Here is a 16,787-nt window from a genome sequence, read left to right as displayed (position 1 = left end):
CATTTGTCAATTTTGGCTTTTGTTGCCATTGCTTTTGGTGTTTTAGACATGAAATTACTGCTTCTTTAACTCAGGCTGCTTTAAATTATTTTTTCCCCTTGCATTAAAAGAACCTTGACTAACATATCTCCTATTACCCTCTATATGCTGCCAGAAGGTAGTCTTACTTAAACATTAATTTAACCTTGAACTTCTTCCACTCACCATCTTTTAATGACTCCCTATGGTTTTAGCCTCCTGATAACCTTCCAATTCCTGAGAAGAAAGAGCTTACCTCTCCAGCCTCACCTTCTGTCACATAAATTCATGCACCATAGGTAGTATCCCTAACTTACTAAGCTTCTGTGCCTTTGTATACCCTATTCCCCCTGCCGCAAATGCTATATATCCCTTCTCCCACTGGATTACTGTATCTTCAAGACTTTGCTCAGTTGACACTTCTACTAAGAAGCTTTTCTTGGGTTCTTCAGGCTAAATCAGGTGCTCCCTTTTATGGTCCCACACAGCACCTGGTCACAACTTTACAGAAGCACAGGAATCAAATTAACCGTATACTTGTTTTCCACTTCCTTAAGTCAGGGACTGTTTTATCACTGTATCCCCTATGTTTACAACATAGTAAACATTCAATAAATATTTGCTGGATGAATGCACATTCTACTTTCCTCTTACCAGAGGACTCTAGCCAAACCCACCCTGCTACAAACTCACAATTGTTGCCCTACATGATATTCATGTTTTTAAGAACTCTTAAATGGCCTATCTTATAGGAAAATGTATTCCATCCCCTGTTTCTATATGATTGTTTGATCTGGCTTACTTCAGTTCAAAACATATTATTGGCCAAGCACAATGGCTCACACCTGTAATCTCAACACTTTGGGAGGCCAAGGCAGGAGAATCACCTGAGCCCAAGTGTTCAAGACCAGCCTGGGCAAGATGGCGAGACCCTGTCTTAAAAAAAAAAAAAAAAATTATTTGCTTGATTTGTACTAGATTACCATAACTTCTGACATCCACCCACAAGGATGGAAGAAGAACTAATGTTTATCACACACGTAATATGTGCCTCTTAGTCAATCCTCACTGGTTAATATTATCACCTTCAATAGATGAGGAAATGGGCTCAGCAGTGTTAAAAAAAAAAAAGTAAAAATATATTAAAAATTAAACTTAAAAAAATCTGTCCAAGGCCACATAGCTAGTTGAATTATGGCAGAGCCACAATTTACACTGAAATCTGCCTACGTTAAAGCTCTTTCCACTGCCAACAACCAATACAGTTAAAACATTACCAGACAAGGAGTTCCAAAATGAGGACTGTGGACCCAGAAGTACCATAACTTGCTACATAACAATTGGCAAGTCATTTAATATCTCTGCATCTCCACTTCCCAATGACAAAAAAAGGAGGAATAATAAAACCTTTAAGCACCATATAAAAACATGACATGGACCCAGCACAGTGGCTCGTGCCTGTCATCCCAGAAATTTGGGAGGCCGAGATGGGTGGATCACCTGAGGTCAAAAGTTCGAGACCAGCTTGGCTGACATGGTGAAACCCCATCTCTACTAAAAATACAAAAATTAGCTGGGTGTGGTGGCACACGCCTGTAGTCCCAGTTACTCAGGAGACTGAGGCAGGAGAATCGCTTGAACCCAGGAGGTGGAGGTTGTAGTGAGCCGAGATTGTGCCATTGCACCCCAGCCTGGGCAACAAGAGCAAAAATTCCATCTCGAAAAAAATAATAAATAAATAACATATTATTTGATTCTTTAAGTTCTATACTTAATTTCTCTTCTTTTAAGAATCCATTTAAATTTTTGATAACATTCAATATCTTCCTAAAAATATTTGTGTGAAAAACAGATATACTATTTCCTAGAGTTCAGCTGCTCTGTATGTCATACATGATTCTAACTGTCCTTCACTACACTCATGATTCCAAGCATGATTAATTTAAATATCATTTTCTTGTGTATAATTTTCTCCCAGTTCAATCTTACTGTTGTCTTACTGATGCTACTATTTCAACAATAATTCCGGAACTTTCAAATACCAAAGAAAACTGGATTGAGAAAAGCTTCAGTTAAAGCTCCAGCTGAGGGACTGACCCTGGACAGGGTGAAGAAGGAGGGAAGCAGGTTGGAAGTGGGATGGTGCTCCGTGAAGGCTGGACAATGTTCTCTCTGAAGACTGACTCATTACCATTTACATAAACAAAATTTAAGCCTAAAGACCAACAATTAGACAAGGCAAAGAATCAAGGTGAGTTGGTCAGGGCAGAATCAAAATCCAAATGTACAAAATCTAGGTTGAAGGCTAAGAGCTGACACAAATGTTGGGGGAGGGGTAATGAGGGGTAAAGAAAAATTAACTCAGGGCAGGAGGGATTAGAATTAAAGATAACAAAGGGTTCTTCCCTTCCTAAACCATTCCTAAAGCCACTGGGAGGTAAAGAGAGGGAGCAGGGTAAAAATAAGCATCTAAAGGTTAGGAAACTGAGAGGGAAGTCAGAGCTCAGACTGAGGAGGGCAACTGCTGGGGGTAATTGAGGGGTTGAGATGTCGGGGGTTGCTCAGGCATAGGGGGTGTGGCCTAGCATAGGGCATCAGATGTGGACAGAGTCAGAGGGGACCCACACAGCAGGGCAGACCAGTGTAGAGCATCAGAGCCAATCTGGGTGAGGAGGGCCTCCAAATGGGGACTGACCTGGCATGGGGAATCAAAGCCTGACTGAGGTAAGGAGGGCAACAATACAGGGGGCCAGCCTGGAATAGGGAATCAAAATCCAAGCTGGGTAAGGAGATTATCCACATGTGCAAAGAGCAGGAGGCATCAGAGCCAAGGCAGAATGAGGAGGGCATCCAAAAAGAGGAAGAGCCTGGTGCGGGAGTTTCAAGCACAAAGAGGGTGAACAGGGCTTCTCCACAGAAGGGCAGTCCAAAGTGGGGGTCAGAGCCCAGGCAGGATGAGGAGGGTGTCCACGTGTGGGAAAAGGGGGAATAGGATGAGGACTCAGAGTCAAAGCAGGGAAAAGAGGGCATCCATGCAGGGGAAAGAGAGGCAACTGAGATGAGAGTTGCTTCTCATATTTATATATGAGATTGGTCATACATAAATATGTATTTATAGATAAGTAAATATATTAAAGATAATGGAAGCCAGGTTTCCCACTGTTGAAGAAAACTAGAATAAATCCTACAGTGTTAAACTGGAATTAAAAATATCAGTTTGAACTCACAGCTTTCACTATAGACAGAAAAATATAGATGCAAATATGTATATGTACTTATGTGCATATACTCCTCTGTTCACTGTGAAGTCCTGGGAGCAGAGATACCCCAATAGCAATGAGCACAAGCAGCACCTAGATTTTTCTAAATACTGTTCCACACTAAAAGTAACCAGGGATCCATAAAGAAATGATTGATTCCAGAAATGGGTGGGGAAACTATGAGTCTGAAACATCCTGATGGGCCAGAAAACATGGAAGTTCTCAAAAAATGATGGGACAAGCAGAAACTAAGCTTAAAGGGGCTCTCATTGGCCAAATCTGAAATAATTTGAGCATCAAATAGTAACAGCAATAGCTTATAACCCATTGAATAAAATAGAAACTATGAATCTCTAGAGATAAAAATAAATGAATGAATTGAAAACTGGATCACAAAATACTTTTTTAATTACATGAGAAAAAGGGTAATTTTATGATGAAGGAGTCTAGCAGGTACCACCCTAATCAAGTGATCAAAGGGAACATCATTAGTAAAGAACACAAATCACAAACTACCAGATAGGATGCGATGAAAAGACTACATCACTTCCGTAATATTCCTGAAAAAGATACATAATCTGAATCTAATCATGAAACAAACCCAAATGGAGAGGCATTCTTCAAAATGTCACTGTCCTGGCCAGGAACAGTGGCTCACACTGGTAATCCCAGCACTTTGGGAGGCTGAGGTGGGTGAATCACCTGAGGTCAGGAGTTCCAGACCAGCCTGGCCAACATGGTGAAACTCCGTCCCTACTAAAAATACAAAAAAATCAGCTGGGTGCGGTGGCACATACCTGTAATCCCAGCTACTCGGGAGGCTGAGACAGGAGAATTGTTTGAACCTGGGAGGCAGAGGTTGCAGTGAGCCAAGATCGTGCCACTGCACTCCAGCCTGGGGAACAGAGTGAGACTCTGTCTCAAAAAAAAAAAAGTCACTGTCCTAAAATACAAAGAAAGACTGGGAAAAGACTGGGAAAGAAAGACCCTTTTTCTCCCAGAAGGAGATTAGAGACATGATAACAAAATGCAATTCTGAACCAGATCCTTTTTCTATAAAAGGTATCATGGGACAACTGGTAAAACATGAATGAGTTATAAGAATTAAATGTTAATAATATATTAATGATTTTTATAGTTGCATTCTGGCTATATAAGAAAATATCCTTGTTTGTAGGAAACACTGAAATGCATGGGGGTAGTGAGGCATCAAGTCAACAACTGAACTCTCAAATCGTTCAAGAATAGAAAGTTCTTTGTCCACTCAACTTTTCAATAAATTTGTGATTGTGTCAAAAATTTTTTAAACAAAAAGGAAAACACACACACACACACAAGAGATAAAATTTGCCTGCCCTCCACATATACACACAAACACACAGCAACGGTTCTGTGTGCCCAGGGTTCAGAAATCAGATAAAGTGGGGGTGAGCTGTCTGAAACATGGTCTTTCTTTTGCATATGGCATATTCTGACCCTACTTCATAGGAGGAATAGAAGGAGCTTCTGATGGTAAACTTGGCTAATGAATTAAAAGCAATTACTTGTTCAATTCATACATACCATGTCCTGTGCCAGCTCTTCTCATTATTAACACTAATCACCTTTGTTCAAGTCCATCTTTTCCTACTCTGACAAACAGAACACTGTCCAATTAATAGAGTTGTGTGATACCCTTTTCATTAATCTCCCCTATCCTATTCACATTTGCATTGTCACTTTTATATATTCAACTGAAACTATTTCACCCTGAGAAATAATGAGACACATATACTTAATAATGGAAAACAAATCATGCCACTCTTCTGTAGGAAATAAGCAGACATATTAGTGCGCTCCAGAATCTCCTAAATGTCAAAGAACTAAAGAACTAGTCTCCCCTTTAGATTTCTTTTTCAAAGCCTAATAATATGTTCATTACTTCCTTCCCTCGCCTATGAAAAAGTATTCATTATTTTCAACATTAAATGAAATCTAACACTTTTCTTAAATGTCTTTACATACATCAAAAAATATACATACCTCATCTACGAAGTTAATAGCATCAAACCAGTCTTGAAGAGCTTCAAGGCAATATCTAACAACATTTCGGGTATATTCTTGAGTTTCCTAAAATAGTAAGTTATATATAATAAATTTATGATATATAAACATATATTTTCAACATTAAATTATATGTAATTATATGCATTGTGTATATATAAAATGGTAAAATGTATAGGTTTTAAGATTATATTTGCCATTTAAAGAAACTCTCCCTTCATAAACAACCAGTGACAAATATGAAAATTAAGTCAGTCAATATGCTTCCTTTTTTACAATACATTTCTAAAAATGAATGAAAGCAGAAATAGATTTTAAATAGATTTAAATCAGACTCCATTTCAAGAGACACCCCCCCCCCCAATTTATTATAAATTCCCTAATGTCATTGTTTAATGGGTACAGAGTTTCTTTGGGGCTGACAAAAAAGTATTGGACATGGATAGCAGCGACAGTTGTACAACACTGTAAATGTACTTCAAGTCACTGAATTTTACAGCTAAAAATAGTTAGTGGTAAATGTTATATATATTTCACACAATTAAAAAGAAAGGGCAGAGCATATGTGGACTGTAAGTAACCTGTGAATACCTTGACTTACAACAGAATTTGGGAGAAGAAATGATGTGTGTACCACTTGAAATAAAAGTACTGTAAAAGACAACTACAATGTTTTGTGGTAAAACAGATCCACCAAAATAGGCAAGTTCTAAATTAAACAGAAATAGAAATAATGATAGGCTTGCCTACCAAAAAAAAAAACAAAAAACAAAAAACAAACAAAAAAAAACAGGCAAAGGATTTAAAAAGACATTTCTTCCAAGAAAATACGCAAATGACTAATAAGCACATACAAAGATGCTCAACATCATAGGAAAATGCAAATCAAAGCCACAATGAGATACCACTTCACACCAACTAGAGAGGCCGTAATTTTAAAAACATAAAACATAAAGTGTTAGGAAGGATGTAGAGAAATTGGAATCCTCATATATTGCTGATGAGACTGTAAAATGGTACAGCTGCTTGTAAAAATTGTTTGCAGCTGGGCACGGTGGCTCATGCCTATAATGGCAACACTTTGGGAGGCCAAGTCAGAAGGATCACTTGAGGCCAGGAGTTCAAGACTAGCTGGGACACAGCAAGTCTCTGTCTCTGCAAAAAAATTTTAAAAATTAGTCAAGAGTGGTGGCGTGCATTTATAGTCCTATCTACTTGGGAGGGAGGCTGAGGTGGAAGGGCTGCTTGAGCCCAGGAGTTTAAGGATGCAATGAGCTATGATCATGCTACTGCACTCCAGCATGGGCAACACAGTGAGGCCCTAACTCAAAAAGAAAAAAAAAAGCTTGGCAGTTCTTTGGTAAGTTAAATATAGAGTTACCATAAGACCAAGCAATTCCATTCCTATGTATATTTCCAGAAAATTGAAAATATATGTTCACAGGAAAAATGTATATAAACATTCACAGAAGTATTATTCATAGCAGCCAAAAAGTAGAATCAACCCAAATATCTATCAATTGATGAAAGGACAAATGAAATGTTGTATATCCATACAATGAAATATTAGCCAGACAAAGGAATGAAGTACTGATACATGCTACAACACAGCTGAACCTTGAAAACATTACATTGAGTGAAAGAAGTCAGACACAAAAGGCCACATATTATAGGATTCCATTTATACGAAATGTCCAAACTAGATAGATTTATAAAGGTTGAAAGTAGATTAGTGGTTTCCAAGAGAGGAGGGGAGGTTGGAATTGGGAGGTATGCAATTTCTTTTGGGGGTGATGGAAATACTCTGGGATTAGATAGTGGTAGTAGTGGTAAACTTTGTGAATACACTATAAACCACTGAATAGTATACACTTTAAAATGGTTAAATGGTGAATTTTATCTCCTTTTTTTAAGTTAAGAAAAGATATTTTGGGGCATCAATGTATAATGTGTAAGTGCAGAAAGCATCAAACCCACGTGGGTTAAACTCATCAGCTACCTATGTAAATTATATAAATATGCCTTTTTAAAAAGCTGAAAGTCTCACATTCATTCTTGACTTCTCCTTCACCTTACTCATCTCCATGTCCTGTCAATTCTTGCTTGATATTATAATATAGCTTCATGCTTATTTCCATTGCCACAATCCAGACCAAAATCACTTACCTGGTCAACTTACTAACATTCTCATCCTGTTTTAATCTATGCTATATGAGATTTGTCTTTATAAAATAGTATTTGATACATTCTATTCCATACCTCTCATTGAAAACAAATTAATGGCACTTATAAGTTATCATAAATAATCTGTCACAACCAAACTAAAGTAGCAGGTAACTCACAGATAAATAAACTTTTAAAACCGAAAGTTCTCCTATTTCATCAAGCATTTGGGCAATGGGGTACCATTACATGCTCTTAGCGCAAGTGTAAACTGGTACCACCCTTCTGGAGAACAATTTGACAAGTAGGGACTAAGAGTCTTTAAAAAGGTGACAAGTTAATTCCATTCATAAATACAGCATATTTAATAATCATGTTCTGATTGTCTCTCTCCTATCTTCCCACTACTACCACCCCCCAACCCCCAAAAAAGTCAGTATGCATGCTAACTTACTAGTTTTATGACCTTGAGCAAATTACTTAAATTTTATGAGTCTCAGTTTCTCCACATGTAAAAATAAGCATAATACAACCTACTTCCTAGTACTGTTCTGAAGAGGCAAGTGAAATGATGTAAGTAAAATGCTCTGTATCATAGGTTAACACTATGTCTGACAAATAGTTAAGTGCTCTGAAGAGTCAAGACCACATTAATCTTCTATCAAGTCTGTAGTAACCTATAGTTGCCACCAGATGAAGATTTTGCAGCTTATTTTTCTCCTCAGAAAGCAAGTATCAGTAAAATTCTAGAAACGTGTCATCCTCTTATCCAATCTTCATGTCATTAGTTAATCTAGCATTAAAAGTATGATGCTCTACTGACTGAGCTATCTGGGTAGTATTACTTGTTTTAACTAGCCCTTAATGTTTTCAAGAATCAAACAGCATTCAGTGCAATCATACAAAGACAGTAATTTATCAAGTGAAGTTTCCTTTTAAATTACTTAATCCTTAAGTTTTATATTTTACAGTAGAAAATTTAAAGAGAAATAACATTTTTTCCTATAAATAATAGTGTTTCTTCTAGTTTATACTTCTAAACCCTGACAGCACTGCAGCTAAAAAGCTTTGGAAATTCTGGCTTTAAAAACAGTGACAGCAAAGTGATAAAGAGCATTGGTTTTTAAATTAGATGAATTGGCTTTCAAATTCAGCGTCTACTTATAGCTATGTGAACTTAAGTTATTCAACCTCTGAAAGAACAGAATGATGCCATGTACTTTATAGGAGATGCAATGAATGTTAGATAAGAATATATGAAAAGTGCCTAGAACAATGTCTCACATAGTGTAAGTGCTCACGAAGAGAATGTCTTATCTAGGAACCAGACGCTCCTATAACTGAGAAGTTACTCTCTCAGATACTGCCAGGACAACAGGAGCCTGTTTTCTCTCTGTTCTCTTTACTTCATAGATTAGGTGAATCATACTGCATTGTAATTCTAGCCTTGAAAGCTGAAATATGAACTACTGCCCGGAAATAATGATTTTTCATTATCAAAGAGATAAACATAACCTCAGCCTCATAATTCAAATTCATCCTAAACACAGTAGTCAGAATAATCTTCTTAAAATATTGATCTTTTTATATCAATATCATATCAACCCACTTTACTGAGGCTCTGTCTTCCGTGGGCTTACATACCTGACATGGCATTCTTCTGATTTTTCTCTTCTCTCTGTCCTTAATATCTAAATGTCAGTTCTTTCTTCGGGGTTCACATCTCTTTTCTCCCTATTTAATCTCATCCATCCCTTGGTGATAAATATCTTCTATATGCCGAAGGGTCTAGAATGTATAACCTCAGTCCAGACTTACTTTTTGAGCATGAGACTTATATATCCAACTGCCTATTCACCATTTCTACTTGGACATTTCACGGACATCTCAAACTTAACCTATTTAAAGCTAACTCTGATCTCTCTAAACCTGACATTCTCTCAGTCTTTACTAGCTTTGTAAATAGCACTTCCATACACAGTTACTCAAAAGTCTCTCTCTCTCATCAACAATGTACAATCCATCACCAAGCCTGTAGATGCTACCTCAAAAATACATCTTGAATATCCAAAATATACTTTGAATATACACATATCAAATATATGCTACCTGAATTTCATGTTTAGACTATTGTCACAGCATGTTTTTATTTAATTGACAAATAATAAACACATGTATTTATGGGGTACAATGTGATGTTTCGAGATATATATATATATATATATATATATACACACACACACATGCATTGTGGGATGGGTATATCAAGCTAATTAACATATCCATCACCTCAGACATTTATCATTTTTTGTAGTGAGAGCATTACAAATCTATTCCTTTAGCAATTCTGAAATGTAAAATACATTATTATTAACTACAGTCACCATGTTGTGCAATAGATTTCAAAGTTATTCCTCCTCCCTAGCTAAAACTTTGTACCCTTTAGTCAAAATCTCCCTATTTCCCACTCCCTCAGCCCCAGCTTCTGGAAACCAACATTCTACTCTCTACTTCTATAAGTTCAACTTTTTCAGATTCTACATATAAGTGAGATCAATTTACCATAGCCTCTTAATTGGTCTATTTACTCCTGGTCTTGCTGCTTCCCACCCACGCTACTCCTGCTCAAATCCAGTCTTCTCCAGGAACAGAATGATCTTTTAAGTGTAAATCTGATCACATTAAACTCTTGCTTAAAAATCTTCAGTGGCTTCTCCTTAAAATTGAATCCAAGAGTACTTAACATGATCTGCGAATACCTGCAATAATAATCTGATCTCTGCCTATCTCTCCAACTCCAACTTGTTTACTCTGTGGTTCCAGCCACAAATTCCTTAAAAGGACCAATCACGGCCGGGCACCGTGGCTCACGCCTGTAATCCCAGCACTTTGGGAGGCCGAGGCAGGCGGATCACGAGGTCAGGAGATCGAGACCATCCTGGCTACAGTGAAACCCCGTTTCTACTAAAAAAAAATACAAAAAATTAGCCGGGCTTGGTGGCAGGCGCCTGTAGTCCCAGCTACTCGGAAGGCTGAGGCAGGAGAATGGCGTGAACCCGGGAGGTAGAGCTTGCAGTGAGCCAAGATTGTGCCACTGCATTCCAGCCTGGGTGACAGAGCAAGACTCTGTCTCAAAAAAAAAAAGGACCAATCACTTTCCTACTGAAGGTAGGCTATTCCCTCTTATCTCCCCCACGACCAACACTAACCCCAATTTAATATTCACAGAGCTGGGTCCTTCATATTCTCTCTTCATAAACGCATTCTCTGATACTCAAATCTTCAGTCCTCATACTCATTACTCTCCCTCATAACAACCTGTTATTTTCCCACAGAGCACTTACAAAAGCTTCTGAAGTAAATCGATGTGTTTATTTACTTAAGGTTTATCTCCCCTATGAGAGCAAGAACCATATCTATTTGGTTCAGTACCAAAAACTTAAGCATCTAAACAATGTCTGGCATATATTTTTTGAATAAATGAACAAACAAACCTCATATTATATGACAGTTTTTTGATAAATGCTACAGTGGAAATTAAACAAGGTACACTATGAAAACAAACCTGACTGGAGGAATAAATGAGTAGATTATATATCTGAGTCTTGAGAATTTTTTAAGAAAACTTTAAAATTTCAAAGAGTTAACATTAATTGTTCTTCATTTTGGTTAGAATCACTACACAGGTCCCACTGCATATCAAATGAATCAAAACCTCTGACACTGGGGCTTATGCATACATATTTTTTAAGCTTCCAAGATAACTCTCATGCAAGAAAAACACTGAGCCAACAAAAGAGAATGAAAGACCATATGCCAAAGAAAGAGACTAGCTTGAACAAAAGCACAGGAATCAAGAAAGAACACTGCATGTTGAGGAATGATAATCAATCCAATAAAGGCATGGAGGGAGAGGGGGTATAAGAAGATGAATTATAGGCTGAGGTGGGCAGATCACCTGAGGTCAGGAGTTTGAGACAAGTATGTGCAACATGGTGAAACCTTGTCTTTACTAAAAATACAAAAATGAGCCAGGCATGGTGGTGCACACTTGTAATCCCAGCTACTTGGGAGGTGGAGGCAGAAGAATCGCTTGAACCCAGGAGGCAGAGGTTGCAGTGAGCTGAGTTCGCACTCCAGCCTGGGTGACAGTGAGTGAGACCCCATCTCAAAAAATAAAAGAAAATTTAAAAATTAAAAAAAAAAGATAATGAATTATGAGAGACAAGTTGAGGGCAACTTGTGGAGAATTTTAAATGTCTCTATAGGAAAAACAGATGTTATCCTGTAGACTGATGAGAACTTGAATGATTTTTAAGTAAAGGAGAGGGAGATATATAGAGCTTAGAAAAGTAACTTTGGTATTGAGACAGATTACAGTAGAAAGGGTCTAGAAACAGGAAAACCAGTTAAGAAATTACCTTAATAATCCGTATTTTTAAAATACAGAGAAATAAAGGAAAAAAGCAGGAGAGGAATATTTCTAGAATGAAAGATTCTTAGTATCTGCTTACAGGTTAAACACAGCTAGTACAGCAAGGGAAGAAAGTTTCCAGAATGGACAATTACATAATTTAAGATACCATTAAATGACAAAAAGGGCACAAAAGGAAACATTGTATGGACAGATAGTTTTTAAAAGTTAATTCAGAACCTGAGAAAATTCATGTACCTACAAGGGGATCTACATGAATAATCAGACCTGTTAGAAATTTGAACCGGGACAACATGGTGAAACCCTGTCTCTACAAAAAATACAAAAATTAGCCAGGTGTGCTGGTGCACACCTGTAATCCCAGCTACTCGGGAGGCTCAGGCAGGAGAAGTGCTTAAACCTGGGAGATGGAGGTTGCAGTAAGCTGAGATGGTGCCACTGCACTCCAGCCTGGCGACAGAGAGACTCCCTCTAAAAAAAAAAAAAAAAAAGAAAGAAAGAAATTTGAACCTAGTAAGACTGGAACAAGGCTGTAAGTCATCTGCATTTAGAGAATGGCTGAACTAACAAAAGAAAGTATAAATCTACTTAAAGAAACACATACGTTTAAGTGGTAGATGGAAGACAGCTTCACAATAACAAAGAGCAGGCTTTACTGTCCCATTTCTCTTTCACTTTGTTTTTAAAAGGTCAGTAAACAGACTGAGAAATTCAAATATTTTTAAATGAGCTGACCAAGTCACGCAAGTAAAAAAGAGGCAGAGCCAAAACTAGAACCCAGGGCTTCAAAATATGTCTACTACAAAATCTTGTCCAGCATGATTACTGGTATAGAATAACAGGCTGGAACTGCATGGTGTCCATTATCAAAATTTTTGTCAAGTCTTTAGTTTAATAGGGTCAGGGGATTCCATTTGTCTGGACTGCCCAAGGTTTCTGGAGACCCATCAAACCAATGCTTATAATATTATATATTATAATATACATTATATAACAACCACTGGAAGGTTTGTGGAATTTATACTTGTTTTGTCCCTGGAATCTTGAAAGTATAATATTGAGGACTATCCTACTCCCTGAAAGACAAGAAGCATTAGGCAACTGGTAACAAATGAAACAATAAAGATGAATGTGGAGACTAATGAAGTTCCGAAGACTGTTCACAATAGCAACAGGCTGGAAAAATCTGATAATAATGAATTCCAAACTGCCTAAGAATGAAAATTACTGTCTCAGGTCAGTTTTCACAAAGCTGAATTCAATTTGAAACAAAATTAAACACTGCACATTATATACAAATGAACAAACCAATATTTTCACAAGTCTTTTTCTTAAATAAACACAGAAATTAACAAAAATATTTCCAACATACCCTAACTTTACAATGTGATAAAAGCCCCCACATTGGCTGTGCACAGGCCTCAAGTTCAGCAGCAAAGGCAGCATAGTAGGTCTGAGACTCAAATTCCACATGCTCGTTTAGTTCTCGCTTGTTTAAGTTCATACCTGGCAAAAATTAAAGCAGATATAAACCTTGTCAAGTGGAAGCACACATTCATATTAAATATTAAGTATATTTCCCAGTCCCAAACACATTTATGCACACAAATGGCATTACTGACACAGTACATATAGAAATAAGTAAATTGCTAAAAATGAAACAATCTAGTCCTTTTAGAATTTTTTACAAACTAGGTTTTCTTAGAAACATTTTATGAATTGTCTCATGTAATAAACTGAATATCTTTTGATAAGAAAGTCAAAAAAATTTTAATTGATGTTAGTTGAAAGCTTTACGTGTTACGAATCTTTCTCAGACAATAGATTTCACATTTCTAGATTAATGGTTACAAATGCTTCAAAGCCAGGCACAGTGGCTAATCCCTGTAATCCCAGCACTTTGGGAGGCTGAAGCAAATGGATTGGTTGAGCCCAGGAGTACTAGACCAGCCTGGGCAACATAGTGAGACCCTGTCTCTACTAAAAATAAAAAAATTAAGTTAAATTTTTTTAAATGCTTAAAAAGTTATACTCCTGTTTCTTTTTCAATCATTTGACATTTTTCCTAACTCCTTGGTATGTTTTATGAACAATTTATTAAAGTACTTACAAATACCAATTAAAATGAGATATTTCATGTGTAGCGTGAATGATGTGCTATTGTATTTTAATTGATATTTAATCATTTAGCATTAGGAATTTTGTAAAACCAAAAAATTAACAAAGGGATAAAAGTCATACCTTGAAAGAAAGATACAAAGTTCATCCATGTAACTAACAAACCATGATCCTCCAAAAATCTCTTGGCCACACTTTGATGAGAAAGAATATTAATAAAATCACTAACAAGAGGCCAGTAAGTGTTATTCTTCAGTAATGCTTCTCCACAGTTCACTACCACATGTAAACTATTTTCTTCATCTAAAAAAAAGACACACACAGCCCAAAAATTTCATAAGATTTTTTTTAAAAGCTTAACCAATAATACAGAATATATATACTTTAGAATCAGATATACCTAAATTCAAACCCCAGCCTTCCATTTAATACCTATATGGCTTTAGGCACAATATTTACACTCTCTGAATCAATTTCTTCATTTATAAAGTAGAAAATAAAAACATCCATCTTAAAAGAATTACATGAAGCATTAACAAAAGTACTTAGCACATCATTATAGTAATTATTACCATATGTCCAATATATGACATGATACTGAGGTAGCTGTATGTTTATAAAACCTTATTTTCTTGATTCTAATGATATAATGCAGTATTTTCTGTTGCAATCAATAAAAAATTTTTATCCCTAGATTAATCTCATTTCATCTTATCAACCAAATCTGTATGATTTCAAGAGATGTACATTTAATTGCTTTCTTCTATTCAAACAATACATCAATACAATTTATAGCAAACAATATTTCAGAGATAAAAAACACACATTTTAAAAAAAGAAACACACACACACACCAACTTCTTAAGCCTTGAAAAAAAAATCCTCAAAGTTTAAATACATCATTGGGGGTGGTGGGAGGATAGGCTTGTACGAAATCTTTATCATTAAAAATTATTAGTATATATGCATTCACTCTGTTTAACCTATTCCAACTTCACTGACTCACTGGACTAGGAAGTTTCCATTCCCACCGTAAAACATATTAATACCCATAATACATGGAATGCTCAAGGCTCATAGCTCATTCCCTGTACACAGGGTGGGGCGTATGGTTACCTAGAGTCAATTTTTGTTTCTATTCATGCTAATTGTTCTTTTTATCATAATTACACAATTTAGATCAAAAGTATATGAACTAATGACATATGAAAGCACAGAGAGGTATTACAGAAATTGAATCATATGCTTTTGAGAGACAATAAAATAAAAACAAGTGCGAGGAAAAAAAGCTAAAAAACCTTGGGACAGAAAAATCATAAAAGCCTAAGTATATTTTACACTCAGATTGCTTTATATTCTAACTCTATTTTAAAGAGATTAAAATTGGATCCACAGATGATGCTTTATAGATGTGCTATTTATAAAAAAGATGAGCGAGAACTCCAGTCAAGGAAATCATATCCTGAAAATATTTTGCCCAAAGTTAAAAGCCTGGAGAATGAACACACAGTTCTGTGTTTTAAGTTAAAATACAATGTTTAAGGTATATATATTTTTTTTCAGAGATGGGGGTCTCACTATGTTGCCCACGCTGGACTCAAACTCCTGGGCTCAAGCAGTCTTCCCACCTCAGCCTCCTCAGTAGCTGGGATTACAAGTATGTGCCACCACACCCGGCTCATATTTTTTAAATGATTCCTCACTTTAACCAACTTATTCAACTACCTACCTACCTGTCATACTCATCAGTCAGGAGGGCCTCTACTGCACTTTTTAATTTCCACACATTAAACTTAGGTTTCAGTCCACAGAATTATTTTACCAAATATTAAATAAGTTTAACAATATCTAAGAACAGGGCCCACTGAAGTTAAGTACACTCTCTTTCAGTACTTCTCAATGGACGAGAGAGGGTCTAACTCAATGAGGAAGTAAGGACTAGGGGCTTTTTACAAATTATTTATACTAACCCCTGGCCATGACTGACAACTACTGTTCCACTTCTCAGCTAGTAAGCCATTGATATTGATGCAACAGTGCTAAGGAATGTTGGGATTTTTTTTAAGTTAAAAATTGAGAATCACTGTTCTATATAATTGAAACCAGAGGATGAATAAGTAGAATATAATTAATCAAACTCACTATTTTCCTGACACTGCTTAAATACTACTGTTCTTGTAAAAAACACCTTGGAATCATTAATGAAATAAAATGATTAGGACTTCTATTTTTACTCAAACTGGTACTTTCCTCATTACAGATATAAAGAGCAATGATTCAGTGTAAAATTAAATTCACTCATCAACAAATATTTATTGAGCACCTACTAAGGGTCAAGTTTTCAACTAATCTCTGAGAATAAAGTGATAAATAAATCAAGATTTAGATGATCTCTGTCTTCATGGAGATTAACATCTAAGAAGGCAGAATGTGATAAGGGCTGCAATGGGAAAAGTACAGGGACTCATAAGAACAAATAAAGCTAGACTACAATTCAAGAAAAGACTTGGCTGGCCATGGTGGCTCACACCTGTAATCCCAGCACTTTGGGAGGCCAAAATGGGCGAATCACCTGAAGTCAGGAGTTCAAGACCAGCCTCGCCAACATGGTGAATCCCCCACCTCTACTAAAAACACAAAGTTAGCTGGGCGTGGTGGCGGGCACCTGTAATCCCAACTACTCAAGAGGCTGAGGCAGGAGAATCACTTGAACCTGGGAGGCGGAGGTTGCAGTGAGCTGAGATTGTGCC

General features: G+C 36.6%; 1 protein-coding gene across 3 annotated transcripts in view; it reads right to left on the bottom strand.

The window, feature by feature from the left end:
* The window catches only part of UBR3 (ubiquitin protein ligase E3 component n-recognin 3), a 256,549-nt gene that overhangs the window by 164,744 nt on the left and 75,018 nt on the right, over positions 1-16,787 (bottom strand). For all 3 annotated transcript variants that reach the window (XM_055379137.2, XM_055379139.2, XM_055379138.2), the window contains exons 9-11: positions 14,161-14,340; positions 13,292-13,425; positions 5,301-5,387 (exon numbers count right to left, since the gene is read on the bottom strand). In XM_055379137.2, coding sequence (XP_055235112.1) covers positions 5,301-5,387; positions 13,292-13,425; positions 14,161-14,340 — 401 coding nt within the window. The remainder of the gene's footprint in view (positions 1-5,300; positions 5,388-13,291; positions 13,426-14,160; positions 14,341-16,787) is intronic.

This window comes from Gorilla gorilla, chromosome 11 (genome assembly GCF_029281585.2).
Source record: "Gorilla gorilla gorilla isolate KB3781 chromosome 11, NHGRI_mGorGor1-v2.1_pri, whole genome shotgun sequence".
In the NCBI taxonomy this organism is placed as follows: domain Eukaryota; kingdom Metazoa; phylum Chordata; class Mammalia; order Primates; family Hominidae; genus Gorilla; species Gorilla gorilla.
The sequence above is the reverse complement of the archived record's forward strand: the minus strand, read 5'-3'. Positions and strand labels throughout refer to the sequence as shown.